At 37.0% G+C, this 23,572-nt stretch overlaps 2 protein-coding genes across 3 annotated transcripts; one reads left to right on the forward strand and one right to left on the reverse strand.

The window, feature by feature from the left end:
• The first annotated feature begins 2,180 nt into the window (after positions 1 to 2,180).
• nrap (nebulin-related anchoring protein) lies at positions 2,181 to 17,292 on the forward strand. Of its 2 annotated transcripts, XM_053639033.1 has the most exons (43): positions 2,181 to 2,472; positions 2,837 to 2,931; positions 3,084 to 3,171; positions 4,085 to 4,186; positions 4,442 to 4,543; positions 4,642 to 4,746; positions 4,963 to 5,070; positions 5,196 to 5,300; positions 5,397 to 5,504; positions 5,584 to 5,691; positions 6,305 to 6,412; positions 6,727 to 6,846; positions 7,417 to 7,521; positions 7,782 to 7,889; positions 8,202 to 8,306; positions 8,447 to 8,545; positions 8,913 to 9,017; positions 9,130 to 9,237; positions 9,362 to 9,469; positions 9,564 to 9,761; positions 9,862 to 9,966; positions 10,056 to 10,154; positions 10,257 to 10,361; positions 10,465 to 10,572; positions 10,785 to 11,096; positions 11,200 to 11,304; positions 11,843 to 11,941; positions 12,153 to 12,257; positions 12,360 to 12,467; positions 12,559 to 12,672; positions 12,787 to 12,984; positions 13,220 to 13,324; positions 13,437 to 13,535; positions 13,638 to 13,742; positions 13,929 to 14,036; positions 14,222 to 14,533; positions 14,724 to 14,828; positions 14,942 to 15,040; positions 15,203 to 15,307; positions 15,404 to 15,511; positions 15,624 to 15,935; positions 16,228 to 16,380; positions 16,646 to 17,292. In XM_053639033.1, exons 1-43 carry the CDS (start codon positions 2,401 to 2,403, stop codon positions 16,907 to 16,909), a joined length of 5,490 nt encoding a protein of 1,829 aa, XP_053495008.1. In that variant the 5' UTR covers positions 2,181 to 2,400; the 3' UTR covers positions 16,910 to 17,292. The 2 variants fall into 2 exon arrangements, with proteins under 2 accessions (XP_053495008.1, XP_053495009.1); XM_053639034.1 differs by lacking the exon at positions 4,085 to 4,186.
• On the reverse strand, positions 17,260 to 21,970 carry LOC128616499 (hyaluronan-binding protein 2). The gene is made up of 13 exons (XM_053639039.1): positions 21,829 to 21,970; positions 21,472 to 21,508; positions 21,250 to 21,357; positions 20,260 to 20,370; positions 20,037 to 20,153; positions 19,706 to 19,822; positions 19,425 to 19,602; positions 19,189 to 19,283; positions 18,850 to 19,099; positions 18,457 to 18,599; positions 18,166 to 18,306; positions 17,905 to 18,050; positions 17,260 to 17,763 (listed from the first exon to the last, which is right to left on the reverse strand). Exons 1-13 carry the CDS (start codon positions 21,898 to 21,900, stop codon positions 17,602 to 17,604), a joined length of 1,677 nt encoding a protein of 558 aa, XP_053495014.1. The 5' UTR covers positions 21,901 to 21,970; the 3' UTR covers positions 17,260 to 17,601.
• Positions 21,971 to 23,572: the final 1,602 nt, after the last annotated feature.

The following is a 23,572-nucleotide window of genomic DNA, read 5'->3' on the forward strand; positions in this document are numbered from 1 at the left end:
TGGCTAAGTGAATTTGGCCTATATGTTACCTCATAAGTATACCCCTGGGAGACAGGAAGTCATGTTTGAAATATTTCCTGTTCCTAGTCACCCAGGTGTACTAAAAAAAGTAAAATCTCAATGTAAATATACTTCAAATATATTTATCTGATATGAATTCATAGGGGTGCCAATAATTGTTGCACACCTATATTTAACAAAGTTTTTTCTTTGGATAAACCTGTGTTGTGTTTGCAATTGTTTGATATCCATGAGAGCAGAGTATTTTTGTGATTTGTTTTAACAAAAGATCAACAATAAAGGCAACTTTTCACAGCCTTATTTGCTTATCTTTACCAAGCGTGCCAATACTAGTGGAGGGCATTGTACTCAAGCCATGTTGGTGCACTTTGTAGGTACTCAATTACTGACTGTAGCCCCAGGACAACAATAAGAATCTCTGACACTAATGCACTGTGTTCACTGTGTTCATGGTGCTGGTACAAGCATATTTTTTTAAACCATCTTTATGTCACTTGAGAAAAGTCTGTCACCCAAAAATCCAGCCAACAGCCCTTCTGTGGTCAGGTGTCCGAATAAGGTTGGTGTGTCTAATAAAGTGGAAATAGTGTTTAAAAACACCAACAGGCCTGGTGTGCACCTTATACACTTGTACCAAACCATAAACGCTGAGAATATCCCAGCCCTTAAATAATAATTGGGTCAATGGTGTTACTATAATCTGGTTTTGGATATAGGTCCATGATAATTTATGCATAATAACAGCTGATCTACAGTTAGTAATTGTATACATACAATTGAACAAATATGTTAGCTACAACTGATAAACTGTCCAGTGAGTTTAAGCACAATCAAGAAATGCATAAAGTTACATTAAGATTATGTCAGTAAGGTCATATAGGCCACCAGCTTCTGCGTTTTTAATAGGTACTCACAAGGAGAAGGACAGTTATAGCCATGTCTCAGTTTCACTCAATTATTTTCAGCCTGTCCATTTTAATAAGGAGATTGCAATCTGAAAGCCTCGTGACTTAAACTCGTTGTTTCACACGCTCCACACTCACACGTCAATGGCAGTGAGAGCACAGTTATGTTCACAGTGTGAACATGCTCAGAGTCCACAATTTAAGACATTTTAATTAGTGAGTAATTTATTCAGGGGCTTCCCAAACCATACTGACTGTGAACAAGACAGTAGGGATCTACAAAGGCTATCAAGGCTTATCATGATAAGGTCGTGCAGAGCAGGGCTTCTCTGTGTTATGCAACCTTTTCCAGTGTAAAATAATTTCCACAAATCATTAAAATTTTTGTACTTGCAAGTTATATTACGTTAAAATGTAGATTAAAAACAGTATGTATCAGATTTAGTTAAACAGTTCAACAGTTGTATTAAAATTGCACTTAAATGCCAGTTGATGTTATTTATACTTGTTTTTAAGAGATAGAGGTTAAACCTAATGAATATTCTTTCATTCATTCATTCATTCATTAATTCATCCACTTTATCCTGGTCAGGGTTGCATTGGATCTGGAGACTACCCAAGAAGACTGAGCATGTGGCCGGACTACACACTGGATGGGACACTAGTACGTTAAAGGTCATCATGCATATACACACATTCACATACTCATTCACACTCAGGGACAATAAGTGGGAGAAGCCCACACGGACACAGGAAGAACATGTGAAAATCCACACAGACAGTAACCCGAGCTCAGGATTGAACCGGGAACCCTGCAGCGAAATGTCATCAATGAAAATATAATAATAATAACTCTAACGAGGATGAAAACTTTGTTAGTAGTTGATTATTGCCCAGTGTAAAATTATTTATTAAAAAAAGTTTTTAAACTTTGAAAACCACATCTGGAACCTACACTATTCTGCATGAAAGCAGGTTCATGAAATTACATCAATGACTAAGCATGATAAACGTAAAAACATGTGTAATGCACCTATTACACGTGTAGCTAGCAAGCTCAGTGTGACTTCATTCACCTATTTTTGAGCACAACTGAAAGATGTGGAGGCCACTGTGACTAAGCTCCCGAAATGTACAACAGCAAACTTAGTGTCTGGTTACATAAACACAGTAACATCTCCCCCTCTTCACTAACAGACAGCTTGACAGCCAGTTACATGACCGGCAGTGTCTAAAGAAGGGTGGAACCTTGCATCCAGTACATCTAATAGACAGAGCTGGCCTGTAGCAGATCTAAGTTTAACACAGGTCATAGAGGGAGACACAAGCGGGAACAGGGGACTGTCTGGAACGCTTTACCTTCCTCTCTGAGGTCTGCCCAAGACTACTTATTTTGGAGAATTTTTGGAGCATTTTTTGATATACGTACTGTATACATATATATATTTGTAGTGAGTACATTAATAGGGAAAAGATGAATATTCAGAACTGTGCCAGGTGTGGATTTGTGGTATATCCAGCTGAAAAAGTTAATCTCATTGGCCAGGTAAGTCTGGATGTTTGTAATAAGTGAATACATATTTGATTTGAGGCATTCAGTCTTTTTTCTTTGTTTAAATATTCAGATAGTTTATTATATAATAATACTAATCTAATAATAACAAAGCAGTGAGCGACTTCCATAGCACTGGCTGATGTAAGAACACTAATCACGTTACCATTTAGGACAAAATAGCAAACATGAAAGGTTTTCCAAGCATTTTAGACAGATCGCCTATGATGTCTTTATTATTATTATTATTATTATTATTATTATTATTATTATTATTATTATTATTATTATCGTAGATTTGAATTTTGTAATACGTAATGACAGTCTGTCTCTCTATGTATCTCTCTCATATAAACAGAACTGGCACAAAACATGCTTTCACTGTGAGGTCTGTAAGATGGTTCTCACTGCCAATAATTATATAAGTCACCAAAAGAGGCCATATTGTCAAGTGTGAGTATTTGACAATTTCTGTTTTCATTTTTATATAAAATACACATTTTTGTTTTAAAGCAGTTACTACCCCTGTAAGGATACTCACACAAAACTAAGCATATCACTGCCACAAGCTATCAATTTTGTTATGACTTGTGTTCAATTTACAGACATAATCCTAAGAACAACACCTTCACAAGTGTCTATGAAACCCCCGTCAACATTAATGCCAAGAAGCAGGCACAGGCTGTCAGTGAGGTGAGCTTACAATTATGTCCAAGATACAACAAAACACACCATAGCTTTGATTATTGCTTACAGAGACAGCAATAATCATATTATGATAATGACCCAAAATCGTCAGTATTTTGTGATTTTAATTATTGATGGGTTCTAAGGTAAAATATCAACAATATCAGGAATAGTTAAATACACATATATGTTATTAATATATTAATGTTAACACTGAATTGGGAAGCCACTGGCTGACTAATAAAAGTCATAATAGTGGTTTTCATGAGTGTTGTAAAGCTGTTTTAAGGAAAGTTCAGAGGCTGTAGTGACTCTACAGGTTTGGAATGGGGACTGAGTTTCTGCTCTGCGCTATTTCGGTGGTGTGCCTGTGACTCGACACCCTACTCAGATCCACTCTATGTATTTGGTGCTTAATTTTATGCACCACGAAAGCAGCCCTCTTCTTTTCCTGTTCTCTCTCTCTCTCCCTCTCTCTCTCTCTCTCGCTCTCTCTCTCTCTCTCTCTTTACGAGCAGGTGGGTATCCACCTGCTCGTGTCTGTTACTGTGCATAAGCGTGTACTCTCTCTAGACTCTGCAGTTGTAGTGTACAATCTATTAAATTTCCTTTACTTCCTGGAATTATTCCCAAACCAATTTCCAGTATAAAAATGTTATAAAAAGCACCATATTATAAAACTAAACACTGTCCACACTCTCTGAACAAGAAGGATGTATCACTGTGCGCATCATGATTGAACATTGTGTTTTTGGAAATACGTCGAACAATTCATTGGAAACTGTTGGTCATTGTTTATTCACATCTTGGTTATATTCACTGCCTTATCATATTTTGTATAAATTATGTTTTACATTGCTTAAGCTGTGAAACTGTGAGTTCAGGTCCGTCTATGATTAAACACTATGTTGGTTGGCAGATTAAATATAGAGAGGATGGTGAACGTTTCATGTCCACTTTCCACTATGACATGTCCAAAGAGATAGAACAGGCTCGCAAGGCCAGCCAAATGACCAGCCAGGTAGGAGATCAGATAAAATGTAAATAATAATAATAATAATAATAATAATAATAATAATAACAATAATAATAATAATAATAATAATAATAATAATAATAACAATATGTTTTTTTAACTTTGATTTATAAAGTACCTTTCTTAAACCCAAAGCCACTTTACAGAAGGAAAAAAAACCTTGTGAGATCAGTTATTAAATTGCTACATCCAGGATCAGTGAAATAAAGAAACTTGTGCCTGTGTTAAACTGTCCTCTAGGGCTATGAATCTGAATTTTCAGAGCAGCAGGTATGGTACTCGGGGAGTGTAAGCAGCCAGGAGGTAGTTCGCATGTCTCAGGCACAGAAAATCATCAGTGATGTAAGTAATCTCAAATCTCTATTTAAATTAGGATGATTGTGTGATGGTTGTAATTGTGGAACATGAAAGCATATTTATATAAGTCTCTCTGGACTTAGGTGGAGTACAAGCGTGGCCATGAGGAGCGAGTGACACAGTTCACCTCTGTAACTGACACACCTGAGATGCTGCATGCTAAGACTGGAACCTCACTGGCAAGCGATGTATGCTCATACTCATACTTTTCACTTTTGCATAATATCAAAGCAGAAGGAAATATATCTCTGCTTTCTCAAAAGTATGCTCAAAAAGTATTTCTCAAAAAGGAAATGCTTTAAAAGCATTCTAAATACATTCAATAAATGCACTCATTATCATTACGTAAATATAGATAGTGTGGTTTTAAAGCATCCTTAATATTCCTGGATCTTAACTAACAGGTGAAATACACAGAGGGATATGAGCAATCCAAAGGAAAAGGCAGCTTCCCTGCTATGCTCACTCCAGCATACGAAGTAGCCAAGAAATCCAACACTCTTGCGAGCAATGTAAGCAAAGATTCCTGTGGAAGAAATCACATGTTGGGATTTGTTTATTTTGAAATAGTCATACGTACTATGTATTGTTACACACTTTTCAAGTAATATTTTTCATGTGCTCAATTTATTATCAGGTCGAGTATAAGAAGGGACACGAGGAGAGGGTTTCAAAGTACACCACTGTGATAGATACACCTGAGGTGCTACTGGCTAAAAGTCAAGGAAAGATGGCTAGTGATGTAAGCATAAACTTTCCAGATATTATTAACATATTTCAAAGAATTTATGAGACTAATAAATGGCTAGAAATGTGATCAATCATTCACAAAAAACAGGTTGTCTACATGGAGGAATACGAACAGCAACGGGGGAAAGGAAGCTTCCCTGCACACTTTACTCCTGGTTACCAAGTGGCCAAGAAAGCAAATGAAATGGCTAGCAAAGTAAGTGCTCACACGTAACTTGCATACTTTTCACACTGAGAGTTTGACACTTAAGCAGCTGATTGCCTGTGTTGTGTAGGTGAAGTACCAGCAGAAGTATGAACAAGAGATAAAGGGTAAAGCTAGCACTGACGCTGGAGCAGCTGAGTTCACTCTGGCTAAAGAGAATGCAGAAAAGTTCAGCCAGGTAACAAGCTTCATTCCTTTTACATTTAAGCACATTTTAAGTTACTGTTCATTCAATGACATGACATAAATGGCATATTGCACATCAGTACTTACCCCAGGCAAACACACAATTTCTTGTCTGCTAATAATTTGATTTACTTCTGGCCGTGCTCATTGCTAGGAATGTGTAATAATCCAACTGCATGGAAAAATCTTGTCAATGTCCTTCAGAGAAATTTAAACACAGTGAATTAAAATTCAGGATTTTACCTAAGGAGATGCTGCATAGCAGTAAGTAACAGCTAAATGCCTTTCCCAGTAGATGATTTATTGGGCTTATCTGAACATTTTGCTTATTCATTTATGTGTATTTAACATTAAACCCATGAAATTAAACATACTGTATATGTACAATTATTTATTGCATACACATGTACTATATAATAATAATATTATCACAAGTGGATATGCTTGCGATTTATTTTTTCAGCCATCCATGTCATATTGAATGGCTAATGGTTGTAAGTCTTGGTGATTGGGTTTGTGTTCACTGTAAGCACTTATTACTAAGTGATCAAACCTACGATTATGAGACTACATTTATTTCTGTGGTTGTGACTATTGTATCTCAGCATGCCTATACTGAGGAATATGAGCAGCAGAGAGGCAAGGGAAGCTTTCCTGCTATGATCACTCCTGGATACCAGATGGCCAAGAAAGCCAATGACATGGCCAGTGATGTGAGTTTTGACTCTAAATGAATACAGTAGAATTGTGTGATAGACACTTTGTTATCTGCTATTTTGTTTTCATTGTTGGTGTGTCATTTCTGAGTGAAATCTTCATTCCTAGTGAGGGAATTTCTCTTATTGTCATGAATCCTCTCCAGGAATTGAATGATGTCACTCCAAAAGATCTCAGCAGACCAATATATTTCCACCGCCTGAGTTTGTGTGTGAACATGTGTTATCTCACACCAGGAGAATGCCCCCTGACATAGGTGTTGTTTTTGAGTAGCACAAGCATTAAATTCTCTCCCCGTTTTAACCTGCAGCTGAAATATAAGAAAGACCTGAACAAAATGAAGGGCTCTGCCTCTGCATACCACTGCCTGACCTCTGATGACAACCTGGCTCTGAAGAATGCCTGCAAGATCAACAAGCTCGTCAGTGAGGTGAACTCTTGTTTTTAAATATGCTTCTTATTAAACATATTTCATTGTACACGATTCATATTTGCAGCTTACACTTACTACAGATACAACATAACTATTTAAGTGCACACTTAACATTCTTGAAACATCATCTGACATGTGTCATCAAAACCATAAGCTATGAGGATGGACTGTGGTTCCCATGCAGACATATATGGCAACGCAAACTGTGATGCTATGGATGACAGAGATGATTTAGGCATCTGCCATGAGCTCAGTCAGACACAAAGGCACCAAACTTGTATTGTGTTCTTCTTTCATGGCTCTCCTGCTGAGTTCAGCTCCTCACACAGATCACAGAGAGAAAAGTGACATCATGTCACTGTACCACTCCCAGCCTAGACATGTTGAAATGGCTTTGTTGATACCCAATGACACCATATCATCATCACAGCCTGATTTATGTTCAGGGGTAAAAGAGCAAAGATGATTTTGTGCGAAGAATGTGAAGGTCACTAAAGGTTTAAAATAGCACTCCACTGTATTAGATCATGGTTGTTTATAATGTACATGCACTGTTTTTGTATTCAGGTTGAATACAAGAAAGATCATGAAAACACAAAAGGACACAGCATCAACTATTGTGAGACACCACAGTTTAAAAATGTGTCCAAGATTGCCCAGTATACCAGTGATGTGAGTATGGTGTTTATGTGACTGCCCAAAGAGTGAGAGCATTTTCTATATTTAAGTGTAATATTACTGTGCAGAGTTCACACTGCTTCATGTCTGATCATCACATAAAGAAACAGAATCATATGGTGACAATGACATCAAGAGATTAAATCCACAATTATATAAAAATATATCTGCATACATTTGTGTTTCTAACTACATACTTAATTATTAAAATACTGCACTGTGTAATAGAGTTTTCTATCATATTATGTTTACAGAATAAATATAAGGAGAAGTATGCCAATCACATGAAGGGTCACTATGAAGGAACTGGGCTTGACAAGAAAACTCTGCATGCCATGAAAGTCAGAAACCTGGCCAGTGATGTAAGACTTTGCTGCTACTGTACTGCTAATATAGTGTCTTGATCATGTGGATCATTATAGTTGAATGCCATTTAACTCTTTTAATTCCTAGATTATTATTCAGTTATTCATCTTGAGGCATATTAGTAACTACTATGAATTATTTTGAAACTACTATGAATTTAGTATGTACAGTGAAACTAATTGGAAAGTTATACACACACAGTAATTCAATGATGAGGAATGTAACACTATGAACACAGCAGATGATGTAGAAAATAATGTTTGCATAGAAGACTTAAATGTGCACTGAGTTAATCTTTTCAATTTCAGATTGCTTATAAGTCAGAGTATGAACAGGAGCATGGTGAATACAACTACCCTGCTGAAATCACCCCATCTTATCAGACCCAGAAGAAACTGGAGCCTCTCAAAGATGTGTGTCTCCTAATATGTAGCATTTTGAAAGTGGCATTTACAAGTACACAAAAAATACATGAAAGTCATTTCATGTCAGTAAATACATTAGTATGTTGCAAAACAATTTCCTTGTAAAGATATGCCTTTGTCCCTCACAGAAAAATTACAGACAGCACATTGACAAGCTGAAATACAGTCAGGTGACAGATACTCCTGACATTGTTCAAGCTCGAATCAACGCACAGCAATTTAGCAATGTAGGTATTGATCTCCTCTCTAACAGCCAAATGTACTGTTTGTTATGGTAATATATAATAGATTGAACTAGATTAAATATACTATCTATTATATTGTTTTTTTTTGTTATGGTTAAAATGTTTGTCTAAGACAAATATAAAAATTCCCCCCTAACAAGTAGTATTCAAGTGCTAGGCCAGTTTGGAAAGCTGGTGGAGAAGATGTTAAGAATGTAAAATATAAAATTGTTTTGATTAACATGTTTCCTGGTCTAATTCCTAATTCTATATCTTTTATCAGTACGTCCAAACTTTTGACTAGTAGTGTATACAACTTTAGATTCTAAAGCACAATGGTGACTTAAACATGCTGTAATGTATTTTGCAGTTGAACTACAAAGCCAACTATGAGAAAACTAAGACCCAGTATACCTCAGCTCAAGATACACCACAGCTTAAGACAGCCAAAGCCAATGCAGAGCTCATTAGTGATGTGAGTATATAGTACAAAAAATAGTCAAACTTATGTTGTCTTCTAGTTTTAGACACGTGTGTGTGTGTGTGTGTGTTTTTTTTGGTATTATTTACACTCTTCTTGGTCATAGATCAAGTATAAAGAGGACTGGGAGAAGAGTAAGTCTAAAGCATGTGACATTGGTGTGGACACACTGACCTTTAAAGCTGCTAAAGCTTCAAGAGATCTGGCCAGTGATGTATGCATTTATTTGCTAATTCCATGACAAATATATTTTCATTTGGTGTTTGACTGTATCAATGTAATAGCAAAATAAGTTTATCATGGGATGCCAATAATATGACTGTGAACATATCTTGCAGATTAAATATAAAGAGTCATTCACAAAGAACAAGGACAAAGCAATTGGTATGAATGTAAGTGATTCGAAGACTCTCCACTGTCTTCAAGTGGCCAAGTTGAACAATGAGGTAAAGATCTTTCTGCCAACAAAAGATATTAAAAAACTATGTATGAGCAAATGCTGTGAAGAGAAAGAAATTTTATATTTCCATTTGACTTTAGATTGCCTATAAGAAGGACTCAAAGGAGATTCAGACCAAGTGTAACCTGCCTATGAACATGGTGAATCTAAACCATGCGAAAAAGGCTCAGGCACTGGCCAGTGATCTAGACTATAGGAAGAAGCTTCATGACTACACCATCCTGCCTGATGACATCAAAGTGCAGCAGGCTAAGAAGGCCTACAACTTGCAGAGTGATGTAAGAAAAAGTAGAAGTAAACATAGGATTACAATAACTGTTTTTTTATTATTATTATTATTGCACTTTTTGAGCCTGCTATATGGTTTGATCCTAACAGAACCAGTACCGCTCTGATCTGATCTGGATGAAGGGAGTGGGCTGGGAGGCTGATGGCTGCCTGGATGTTGCACAGGCCAAGAAAGCTGTAGAGCTTGCAAGCGATGTAAGTTAATTGTGTGTGGAGGAGAATGTGTTTTAAGATTTGAACATTTGTGCTTCACTGAGTATTTACTCTGTAAAACTATTTTGCAGCAAAAATATCGTCAGAAGGTGGACAGTGTGAAGTTTACCCAAGCAGCTGACACTTTATCCATCAAGCATGCCAAGAAGAGCCAGGAACTACAGAGTGATGTTAGATAATTTTGTAAACTTGTTTTGTCTGACTTCATATTAATGTTCTAAATCAAGCAACTGACAGAGTGAGTCTCATATTTTTTACTGCTTTCTTCTCAGCTGGCATACAAGGCAGGCACAGAGCAGATCATCCATAAGTACACTGCGAGCAAGGATGAACCTCTCTACAGACAGGCCAAAGCTAATGCAGAGCTTCTCAGTGATGTATGCGTTCAAATGTGTCACTCATCTATACATGAAATACCCCGCAAATAATTGAAGACTTTAAGATTATAAGTCAATGCTGTATTCTACTTTTGTTCTTCAGAAAACTTATAAGAGTAGTTGGGAGGCCCAGAGGGACAAGGGCTTTGAGTTACGCATGGATGCACTGTCAATCTTTACTGCCAAAGCTAATAGGGACCTTGCCAGTGATGTGAGTGACCACAGTACAATAAATGTGAAAACCATACCTGTCGTGTGAAACTACAGTATTCAGAGTGGTGTGCTGCTTAAGCATTCAACCGCTTTGAACTTTTCCACATTTTGTAGTGACTTGTTGCACAGTGGGGTGAATAGTTATGCAACACAATGTAATAAAAAATGTATGGGTAAGTGACTGTTTCATTAACAGCCATTGTTCTGTAGGTCAAATACAAGAAACAGTATGAGATGACGAAAGGAAAGATGATTGGGGTGAAGACTGTGACAGATGATTCTCAGTTGGCCCACTCCACACTGGCCACTAAACTCCACAGCGACCGCAACTATAGGAAAGAGTATGAAGACAGTAAGACCAAACACAGTTCATCACTTGATATGATGACCATCAGTCATGCCAAAAAGGCCCAAGACCTGGCTACAGAGACCAACTACAGAACTTTCCTGCACAAGTACACAAGCCTGCCCAGTGATATGAAAGTAGAATGGGCGAAGAAAGCCTATGGCCAACAGAGCGATGTATGAGTCAGATATAACATTATTTAAGTATGCCTGATCCACAGAAATAACCAAACTAAAATATATTGACAGTTTATTATATATGAACTGGTTTCTCCTACAGAAAAAGTATCGGTCAGATCTGAACTGGATGAAGGGTGTTGGCTGGGAGACTACTGGATCTCTTGATGTACAGCAGGCTAAGAAGGCTGGCAATATCATCAGTGAGGTATTGATTAACTGTCTGAGCATTACTAGAATTTGTAAGACCCCTAAAGGCTTCTAATTGAACTAAGCTTAAAAAGTGTCATTTCCTTCATTTCTATTTAACTCATATAGCAATTAATTGATCACATTTAGAATTAGGAAAACATATAAATGTATAAACTAAGGCTATGTTAAAACAATTTAACTACACAAAAGTGTATTCATTCAATCAGGCCCTGAACACAGAAATATCTACCAGCATAAATCTAATAAAACACATCTGATAACTGATTTGATTGACTAAACAATCTTATTATTAGTTTATCAACAGAATATATTCGATAAAAAAAACAATCTTATATTCCAAATTTCTTTTTAATCACCACTGAAAATATTCAATGAAAAAAAAGTGTTAAATATAGTTTATAATTATCAGCCTAGGAATATGAAAAATTCTGCAGTATCCATGAGTCATTTTATTTGAATATATATTATTTTATATCATTATATTTCACAATAGATACAAAATAGTGCACAAATGTGCTACCTGTGTGTTTCAGAAAAAATATCGTCAGAATGTGAGTGCTCTGAAATTCACCAGTGTGGAGGATACACCAGAGATGGTACAGGCCAAAGTCAGCAACAAACTGGCACTAGATGTAAGAAAATTCCACAGCTATCAGGATCTATATATAATACATTTATTAAGTAAATCTGTGACAATTCAGTGATTATGTGTAACCTGAGCTCTCAGTTCTAACATTTTTGAAGGGAATGATAAATGTACTTATTATGGTTATATTTAAAGAGATAAGTTCTCTCAGCACTCCTTATTGTCCAGATGTAATTTGATACTTTGTGTTCATACAGAGGTTGTACAGAGAGAAGGGAGAGAATGAGAAGCACACTTACACAATCACAGGAGACCTACCTGAGCATGTGCAGGCCAAGATAAATGCTATGAATCTCAGTGAGGTGAGATTTTTGCATGTGTGCTATGCTGTTTCAGTACCACCATTGCTCCTCAACTTAATATCCACTTATTTCATGTGTTCTTCTTGTGTTTTTATTTTAAAGACATGCTACAAAGAATCATGGACAAAGCTCAGAGATGCAGGCTACCAATTACGTTTGGATGCTATTCCTTTCCAGGCAGCCAAATCCTCTGGAGATATACTTAGTGACGTAAGAGTGATCCTCTCTTGTATTATATTATGTTTTTTTTTTTTTTTTTATCAGGGCAAAGTAACCAAGCTCTACATTTTTTCACTTCTAGCAAAAATACAAAGAGCAGTTTGAGAAGTCGAAGGGTAAGATGATTGGCCTGAAAGGATTGCAGGATGACATTAACATTGCCCACTCAGTGAATGCCACCCAGCTCCAGAGTAATGTGAGTAGACCAGCAGTGTATAATGTATTAAAACCATCTATTTTTACTGCAAATAAGAATCTTTTAAAGATATGTTTGGCAGACTTACTGATTTATCTCATGCACACTGTATAGATTAAATATAAGAAAGACTCTGCTAAAGGACACTCTCAGTTCCACCTCTCAATGGACATGTTAGACGTAGTCCATGCTAAGAAGGCCCAGGCTCTGGTTAGTGACCAAGACTACAGGCTTACCCTGCACCATTACACCGCTCTGCCTGATGACCTGAAGGTGCAAGCTGCCAAGAGAGCTTATGAGCTGCAGAGTGAGGTAACCTTTGATGTCTTCTAACAATAATTATCCTTAATTGATTGATGGAATATTGTAAAATCACATGTTCGCACTGTATAGCTACAAAATTGTGCATAGAGTTACTGCATATGATTGGCTCTATAACAAACATTATCTGAGACATACAGTATACAGTACTATACTATGTGCACTTATATGTAAAGTGACTGATTTTTGCACAGTTACTGACTTGTGCTTTGTATGTGTGTAATAGAAAGCATACCGCTCTGATATGAATTACCTGCGTGGGGCTGCCTGGATTGCTACTGGTGCCTTACAGATTGAAGGCTCCAAACGTGCAACAGAGCTGATCAGTGAGGTATGATGTATTTGTCTTATTGTTTAATATCTAATGGGAAATCTCTTTAAAAAAAAAATTTAAAAAAATATATTTTATCATTTTAATGATGCAATTTCTCTTTATTCAACAGAAAAAATATCGACAGCAGCCATATGCATTTAAGCATACATCTGTTACAGATTCCCCTGACATTGTTCATGCCAAGTTCAGCAACAAGATCACCAATGAGGTGCATAACATTGTGGTTTTTTCATCTGATGTCCTCGCTGTTTCTTTTTTTCTAGGGTTCAGTTGAAACAAAATAGTTAATCTGTATGTTCAAATTCAACAGCGACTATACAAAGAGAAAGGCGAGAACCTCAGGCATAACTACACCATCACAGCTGAACGACCAGAGATCACCCAGGCCAGAATTAACGCTGCTAATTTCAGCGATGTAAGTCCTTTAAGCCATCTTCATGACATTTCCTTTGTACCCTATTTTTAAAACAGATATTCTAGATTATTCCACTATGTTACACTATATGTGTCACAATATTTTCTGATTTAATTTCATTGTACTGTCATATTGTGGCTTTTTTGAATGCAGTTATGGAATCCTGCATTTGTGTTCTTGTTCTAGATCAAGTACAAAGAGTCCTGGCACACGCTGAGAGCACAGGGATATAAACTGACAATGCAGGACATCCCCTTCCAGGCAGCCAAAGCATCCACAGGCATTGCCAGTGATGTAGGAGAATCCATGCTAATTTTACATGTCCTGTAAATATTCTGTAGTGTGTAATGTCAGTGCAGCATGATTTAATCACCCAAATTGTTTCATATTAGGTGTGCATTAAGGTTATTACTTTTTATATAAATTTTTTTACAATTATCATTACTAACCTGGAAGTCTGAATTGATTATATTCCACAGTACATGTACAAGCACAATCATGCTCTGGAGAAGGGCAAGCACATTGGAGCACGGAGCATTATGGATGATTCTCACCTCCTACACTGCTGGCAGATGGCACGTCTGCAGAGTGACAAGGACTACCGTAAAGATGTCATGTCCACCAGTGGGCAGTATCACCTTGGACTAGACCTGATCAACCTGGTTCATGCCAAGAAAGCTCAGGCCCTGGCCAGTGACCAGGACTACAAGAAACGCCTCCATTCCTACACTGTATTGCCTAATGACATGAAGGTGCAGTGGGCAAAGAAGGCTTATGAGCTGCAGAGCCAGGTGAGAGAAAATTAGTTTCTTGGGGAAGAGTTTATTAGAGAGAGAAAAAATTGTTTGGTAAATATATACAGTTTTTCTGGTGACATAGAGTCTACCAAGCAAAGAACAGAACAATATACTGTATATTGTGATTTAAATAGAGTATACTGAATAATGTGTATCTTTTTCTCTTGAATCTGAAAAATTTAAGAACTTGTACAAATCAGATCTAAACTTCATGAAAGGAGTGGCCTGGGACTCAGTTGGTGCACCTCAGATGGAGTCTGCAAGAAAAGCTGGAGAGCTAATCAGTGATGTAAATCCACACTATCAGAACTAAAAACACAATAGCATTAAACACAACGTCCACCAGTTTATGCAATTTAACGTTTGGTTTTCCACAATATAAGCCCCTCTTTGTAATTGCAGAAGAAATATCGCCAGCTTCCTGGCCATCTGAAGTTTACCCAAGTGGCTGATTCCCCTGATATTGTCCATGCCAAGAACAGTTACATGCAGTGTAGTGAGGTAAGTCTACAACTAATGTCTTACAAAATTAAGTGATGCATAGTAATAATACATGCATAAAGATGCATAATACTACAGAAATGCCAAAATAAAGACATATAAATGGTTATAGGATTAAAAATATTGGCACAATGTAATAACCAATTACTACATATATTTCAGAGATTGTACAAGTCTGGCGATTCTGAGTCCATGCACAAATACACCCTGCTCCCAGATCACCCTGACTTCATCCGAGCAAAGATCAACGCACAGCAGATCAGCGATGTACGATGGAAGTTTTTTTAAGTTTTAAAAAGCTACTGTATTCATTTACTAAATAATGTCATAGGTTCATTTTCTATCCTATGGTTCACTCTACAGAAAGTTTATAAGGCATCAGGAGACCAGGTGAAGTCAGCAGGCTATGACTTCAGACTAGATGCTATCCCCTTCCAGACAGCCAAAGCCTCTAGAGAAATTGCCAGTGATGTGAGTCTAAGTAATAAATTTCAATCATTTATCAGTCATATATGAAAGTAAAGAAATAACATCTGACCAAACAGCTGTTGGAGTAAACCAATGTTTTTCTATTATACTTTAGTTGCACTACAAGGAGGCCTTTGTAAAACAGAAGGGTCAGCAGATAGGTCTCCTGAGTGTCGAGGATGACCCCAAGATGAGACATTCACTGGCTGTAGGCAAGCTGCAGAGTAACAATGAGTACAAGAAGAAGTTCCAGGAGACACGATCTCAATTTAAGATCCATGCAGACCAGCCAGAGTTCCTGCATGCTAGGAAGAGCCAGGCTCAGGCCAGTGACATCACATACCGCCAACATCTCCATAACTACACGTGTGACCCACAGCAGCTGAACTTCCAACACGCTAAACAGGCCTACAAGCTGCAGAGTGATGTGAGTGGAACATTTTGAATTCTGTGTGATATTTATATACTTTATAACAAATAGTGTTTAAAAGATGGGAATTATGTGTGGAAACATGTAATATTAATGACATTAACAAAAAAAGGTACATTCATCAATATTTTTGTAAGCAAGCTTATACTGTTATTGTGTTATTTTTTCCAGTCACCAATAGGGCTTGAAATATCTGTGATTTTGATAGCAGGTGTATAAGAGAGCTAATGGACTCCCATTAGCTGTACTGATTTGAACATGGGACTTGATTTTGTGTGGATGGTTGCAGGTGAACTATAAATCTGACCTGAACTGGATAAAGGGGGTGGGCTGGACTCCTCCAGGCTCTCATAAGGTAGAGATGGCCAGGAGAGCTGCTGAGCTTGGCCTGGCTGAGGGACTGGACACTGAGCAAGCCATCTCCAAATATCAAGAATTGATGGTGAGATAACTTATTAGAATCTACAATTGCAACAAATATGAAAGGGGTATGGTGTATGTAAAAAAGAGAAAACAGAAGAAAAAAAATTAACAAATTATTCAAAATTGAAATTAGACTTCTAGGCAATGTCTTCTCTTCTCTTCTCTTCTCTTCTCTTCTCTTCTCTTCTCTTCTCTTCTCTTCTCTTCTCTTCTCTTCTCTTCTCTTCTCTTCTCTTCTCTTCTCTTCTCTTCTCTTCTCTTCTCTTCTCTTCTCTTCTCTTCAGATGCTCCAGCGTCAGCTGCAGTTGGAGAATCAGCAGCACAGCTCCTCAGAGCAGGTGGACACCACAGAGCAAGTCCAGCAGTCTGCAGTCAATCCAGATGCCATGGAGATCCTTCAAGTCAAAAGGAAGAAGACCATCCACACTACTTTCAAACAGGCAAAATCTACAAAGTCCATGACAATGCAGTCTGTAACATCTAACTCATCTACAAACCAGTCCCTCACCAACCAGTCCTCTGAGAAGAAATTCATCACAAATAAGTGATCATTTCATACTGTATTTTAGTGTAAAGAAAGCAGTTTACAGTGATGTCATGTTAAGAATATTCTGAAGTGGAGTGAAGGATATTCATAGAAACACAATGAATTAAGTCTGAATGTGACAATGATGGAAGAATTATGAAGGTGGGGATAGAGTAAATGTAATGAAAATGTATAAATCCAGTTTGTTGAGCTATTATTACTTGACATATGGGGAGGTTATGAACTGTTAGTACAGATGAAATCGAGTCTTTCGGAGAGTGTCTTATGCATGTGAAGAAGACAGGATTGTTGTAATGGAAAGACAAATGCCTTTCTTTTTATTATTATTAATGAACAAATGAAGCAAACAGCTTTATTTGAGGAAAAATCCCTTATTTTGAAATAGCTGCAAAACTTTATTTAATGGTAGCATAACAGTTTTGTGTGTCACTGGTGGACAATTATTATTTTAGACTGCTAATTACAGAATAGTTGCAGTATATTTAAGAGATGTTTGATACAGTATACTTTATGCCTGGCAGGTTCAGTTTTTTGAGTATGCCAATAGCTATAGATATAAGCTCAATTAAGAGTACATGCTTGATGTATGACGAATGCCTATGGGATCCAAGAATAAAGGTTTTTAAAAACTGGCTGATGTCCTTTTGTTAAAAAACAAATCAATAATGCATGCCTGTAATGTGTAGTGCAACTCTATATGGAGCGCATCTTTTCATTGATCCAGTCAATAAAGTGTGTGACACGGGCATAAACGCCAGGTTTATTCTTCTTGCCACAGCCATCACCCCAGCTCACCACTCCATAGATATAATGTGTGTCATTCTGTTTACAGACAAGAGGGCCCCCAGAGTCTCCCTATGAAGAGAAAAAAGGTAGCAAAATTAAAGTTTAGGCATAGGCATTAATAAACTAATTATTAGTGCCTATATATTTAATGTAATATGTCTATTTTTTAACAAGTCCCAGTTGCAGTCACAACCACACATAAATACACACCTGGCAGGTGTCAACCCCTCCTTGCATTCGTCCAGCACAGAGCATGCTGTCATCCAACACTTCACCAAGAATCTCAGGAGCCATGCAGCGGCTCTGGTTGATCAGAAGGACTTTTGTGTCCAGCAACTGCCTGGAACCACTCTCATCTTCAAGAACAAAGACAGGAAAACAGGACTTGATTTTGTGTTAGTCAGTGGAGGAAAGCTCATGATCAAGCAAATAAGAGTTAAGAGGATGGAGGGTAAGAGAGAAAAGCCACACCTTTCTCAGTGACACCATAGCCTGATATAGAGCATTTCATCCCATCAGGAAAATGGCCAGGGGGCAGACAGGCAGCTTTAACAAACCTGGTTTCTCTGGCACAAAGTCCATCTTCAGACACAGCCTTCAGTTTGAGCAGGGCTGATATTTATTTAAAAAATTAAATTAAATTAAATACAAGCACAATGAATGTTTTTGTCATTAATTAAAAAATGATCAACACTATAATATGAGTACAAGTTAGCTTGGGCCATCAATGGTACGTGGAAGCAGGGTGTGTTAGTAGATAACCTATGTCATTGTGTAAGGCCTCATCAGTTTCTGTGTAGTTCTCATGCATGATATAATCTTCAACCTCCACAGTCTGATCTGCTGCCTCATGCTTCTCCAGGTCCACCCCACCCAGACCCACCTGCATCTCTACTGTGTTGTCACTATTAAGTCACAAGTGCACAGATAGGCAAGCAAACAGACACACACACACACACACACACACACACACACACGTGCCAGGAAGCAAAAGAATGACACAATATCAATTCATTATTCTGCAATATATTAAAACATGTGCTTTCTTAATCCAGTGCTTTCTTTTTAAACTACACTGTACACTACACAATTTGTCTATAGTGCAGATGTCAATTTGTATTGGTGTACCACACTGTTGCTACAGGCAACACTCACATGCAGTGAGCAGCAGTGAGGACCCAGCACGAGTTAAGGAGGATTCCCCCACAATAGTGACTGAAGCCATCAGTGGTATTTCTGAGGCGTATCTGCAAAGAAGCTTGCCAGGGATGAGCTCCAGGCATAGACTTCCTCCCACCAAAGATCCTAGGTGTGATCCTACTTGGCCATGGCTTGCCACACTCAGAGAACTCCACCTTTATAGTAGGCTTTGCCTCTCCAACACTTGTTAACTCAGTTGAAGAAACTGTAATAATGTTGAGAATGTTAGAAAGAAGGCAGGGTTGGAAAGAGAGAGACTGGGGGTGAGAAAGAGGGAATATGAAGGATGTGTACCTGGTTCAGGGCAGCGTGTGACATTACAGTCATTCCAACGCAACTTGTTTTTGTGTCTTACAAAGCACCAAGGCTGGCTCTCTCCATCTGGGTTCCTGGATAAAGGAATGTCCAATACTTACATTTTTATCAGATTTGGCTTTCTTACTTATTCCTCTCTCTCTCTCTCTCTCTCTCTCTCTCTCTCTCTCACTCACACACACACACACACACACACACACAAAGGCAGGTCTGACCTGCAATAGTTATGAGGTCCTATTCCATCATCTTCTACATCATCATCATCATCATCACCGAAAGGACCAAACTGCATTATTACGTATGAATTCCAAGGCAGACAGTCCTCTCCAGACACTGTTTCACTGACGAAACCTCTGTATGATGACCCGTCTCCCTCATAACAGTCATTAGGACCTTAACCACATACAGTCAATGAACAGCATGTTGGAAAACAAAATAAATACTAAATAATAATAATAATAATAATAATAATAATAATAATAATAGACCAATTTACCAACTTGGCAGAACTTTCCACTGTAGTTTTCAGGACACTTGCAGTGGAATTTAGCTCTTGTACGACCCTTAACACACGTTCCACCATTCAGACAGGGACTGGGATTACAGGCTGAGGCTAAAACAGAACAATTTAAGGCTTTTATATTGTCCTTACAATACCCTTGCAATAAAAATAAACATAGTTTTCCTCTGCAAAATTAACCTGGCTTAAAAAATATATTTTAATGAATTAACAATGAATATTTATTGAAATTGTGTATGTACGATATTGCCTGGAAAAACGTTTTAGTTTCCTGTCAGTGTCACTAAGAAAGACTGATCACACTCACATCTCCTGCAGTTGGGAGGCTGGAAGGGGGCGATACACTTGCACTCATAAAAGGGTTTGTTCTCAATACGGACGCACTCACCACGGCCGCATTTGACATTCTTACACACATTTATAACTGAAAAACAGAGAAATCCATAAATTATTGCTCCAAGAACTTTCTCTATAAAGAAACATTTTTCTTTTTAAATAAGTAGGAATGGTAACAAAATACGGTCTCTAACCATCTTGACATCTTTTGCCCTTAAAGGGAAAAGGGCAACTGCATTTGAAGTCACCTTGACCATCATTCTTACATGTACCATTGTTGTAACAGGGATTTGGATCACACTCATCTGAGAGGGTGGAGGAGAGAGAGAGAGAGCGAGAGAGAGAGCGAGAGAGAGAGAGAGAGAGAGAGAGAGAGAGAGAGAGAGAGAGAGAGATTAATATGCTTAATTCCAAGAAAGAAAAAAAAATTAACAAGTTTACTGACCATACTTAATGACAAGTGTTAGTGAGAGTGTCAGTTATTATGAAAATGGAAAACAAAACCTCAGTCCAGTATTTTACATAACAAAGTATATACATACACACACACACACACACACACACACACACACACACACACACACACACATATATATATATATATATATATACGTATATATATATATATATACGTATATATATATATATATATATATACGTATATATATATATACGTATATATATATATACATATATATATATATATATATATATATATATATATATATATATATATATATTTGTTAAGTTATTAGTTGTTAATTATCAGTGTTAATTGTTAGTTTATTTTGCTAATGTAAAGTTGGTCAAATATCACATATTTTGGTTGAAATGTTGGGCTTTTCTGAATTTAGTATTTGGTGTAAACTTCATATAAGCTCTTATTCTAAGCAAAATTGATAAGGTGATAAGATTTATATAGTCCTTGTGCTGAAATTATGAGGACCCTATATATGGACATTTCTTTAAAGCTCAGCCAAAAAACTGGGCTAGATAATGGGATCAGTACCAAACGGTATGCTTATACTGTATCCTATTTATTTACAGTGCCAGGGCAAAAAGAATCACATATTACTAAGTACAATCAGTGATGGAATTGTCCAATGTTCTAATGATATCAAATTATAAACTGTGTTCCCCTTTATATTACATAATACATGTATTGAATATATTTGATTTATTACCTATTTCATCAAAAAGGCCAAACAGCCAGTCTAGGTTTAATTCGGTAATATCACCATAAGATTCCTCTTCGTACTCGCTGTCCGTCTCATTAACTGCTGCTATGATACCTAAACCGATTCCACGAAAAAAAAGTTACTGACTATTATTATTATTATTATTATTATTATTATTATTATTAATATTATTATTATGAACAGTGAAAAGACAGTACTGAATCTCACCTTCAGCTATATCACTGATCAGGTCCAAAAGCAATCCCTGAAAAAGTAAAAACAATTTCCATCCTAAAACATTCAACAATAATCAAAGTAAAAACTCTACATATGAAAGGCTTTTTAGTAAACAATTCAAGCATTTATCCTCATGAGTTTCACATAATTGACGGTCAGTCCCAGTTTTGTCAACATGCAGAACACACTCATGTTACAGGGACAGAAAGAATATACTGAAAAATACATTCGTCCTCTTTAAAAGCTTAATTATTACTTCATGTTTACAAAATGTGATTTCTAATAAGGTGATTATATTTAATCACCACAAGGTATAAGTGAATGAACTGTGCAAAAGTTGCTGCATACCTTATTCTCTGCTTCTGTTGCTGCTTGGTTGAAACACTGCAGACTCAACAGTAGCAGCATTAACGCGACCATAGCACTACCAGTACTGTTCACAGGATTACAGGAAAGAAATCACCACAGTTCTGGGAATGCAGGCAATGGTTTTTCAGATCACCCCTTGGATATTCATATAGAACCTCTCCTCTCCAGCTGGAAATCATTAGCCCACAACATCGATTTCTTCGTAGATTCATGTCCAACCTTGTGCCCCAATACACAACACACAGCCCCATTAGTCTCTTTATGGTCTGGGATGTACACTACAACTAGAGATTTCAGACCACATTTTCTGTTCATTGAATAATAATGTAGGCGGTTCAGGTATAAATTGTCACATGGGTAGTTTTCCCTTACATTGCTATGCTTGAATTACAAATTGGATTTAATTATTTATCGGTAGGATTGCTGTGACTGAATCAGTTCTGTATGCCTCTATATGATTTTTCATCTGGGTCAATGGCCATACCTGTATCAGTGTATTTACACTGAATCAATACTTTGGACTCATCTTTATTTTGCACATAAACAGACCATAAAATCGTCTACTGTCAAGGATCCAACCTGCAGTACAGTCTGTGCATCAGATTTAAGTTCCAGCGTTATATGCCCATCATGTTGGTCTTATTATGGTATAATATACAGTAATTCAATTACAGTTTTTAGAGCAGTTTAATTCAAGCTCCATAAAATCCATTTACAGATTAGCATATAACAGTGCACAATACATTAAAAAGGTCAAATCATACAAAAACACAACTAATATTTAATGTAGACTTTTATGAAACTTTAGGAATCATGCCTCGAGAAAGAGGGAGAGAAAGAAAGGATTTTATTAGACACATCCACATAAGTATATGATTTCTTTGTCATTCTTTTACAATTGGTCATTTTTTCCTTTATCAATCAGCAAATCTTCTCACACTATCATACATAATGAGGGTTTGCAAATCTAATCATAAATCTAAATAAAATCCATGTCTGGATTTTTATTTTTTGATCAGTTCAAACTAATTCTTTTTACTCTTGAATACTTGAGTGTGTTTAAATGTAGCTATGTTTGACCTTTACTGAATTTACTTTGACTTCTACTGTTAATTGAGTAAGATTTTGACACAGTACTAATATTTTTACTTAAATACAGATTTTCTGTATGTTTTCCACCCCTGCTTGGGAGTGGATTAGCTTGGGTTTTCTCTGTAAGCGAGGAGATTGGGTATCATCTAAAAGGGTAATGAATAACGCGGCACACCTTAGTGCTGTTGTTGCATATGTATTTATGGTGTCTCTCTCTATTTTTCTTTTCCTGAACAGTGAGCTGCATGACCTGGAAAGCTGCAATGTATTGAAAATGTTTTGTTACAAACTGATTGGGCAATGCCTTAAGCACAAATAAAAAGTTCATGTCTGCTGTTATCTCAAGGATACTGTTTTCCATAAAGGCTTTACACAGAGTTGAGAACTTAAGTCCAAGTTACACAACAAAAGTCAATATTTACACAGCGAAAGTTACGTACATTCACAGATGAATTATGCAGCTGCTTAAGTCTTTTTGTTTTCTGGTTGATGATTTCAAATTGCGCAAATAACCTGGATGTAATTCACACCTCAGAAGTTGCCAGAGTTTTTTCTGTTTGTGAGTAGAAGCGTCTAAGACAGGGTTTTTCGAATGGATACTAAATACTGATATTAAATCCTCACTATGTAC

Source organism: Ictalurus furcatus, chromosome 13, assembly GCF_023375685.1.
Source record: "Ictalurus furcatus strain D&B chromosome 13, Billie_1.0, whole genome shotgun sequence".
Lineage (NCBI taxonomy): Eukaryota > Metazoa > Chordata > Actinopteri > Siluriformes > Ictaluridae > Ictalurus > Ictalurus furcatus.

Bases quoted from the DNA above. Each gene is read 5' to 3' on its own strand.
- nrap (XM_053639033.1), top strand. From the start codon at position 2,401: ATGAATATTCAGAACTGTGCCAGGTGTGGATTTGTGGTATATCCAGCT. The intron at 10,155-10,256 runs GTTAGATAATTT...CTTTCTTCTCAG, and splicing joins GCCAGGAACTACAGAGTGAT to CTGGCATACAAGGCAGGCAC. The intron at 12,985-13,219 runs GTAACCTTTGAT...TGTGTGTAATAG, and splicing joins CTTATGAGCTGCAGAGTGAG to AAAGCATACCGCTCTGATAT.
- LOC128616499 (XM_053639039.1), bottom strand. From the start codon at position 21,900: ATGGTCGCGTTAATGCTGCTACTGTTGAGTCTGCAGTGTTTCAACCAA. The intron at 20,371-21,249 runs GTAATAAATCAA...CCACCCTCTCAG, and splicing joins TGGCCTTTTTGATGAAATAG to ATGAGTGTGATCCAAATCCC. The intron at 18,051-18,165 runs GTGTGGCTTTTC...TTGTTCTTGAAG, and splicing joins CTATGGTGTCACTGAGAAAG to ATGAGAGTGGTTCCAGGCAG.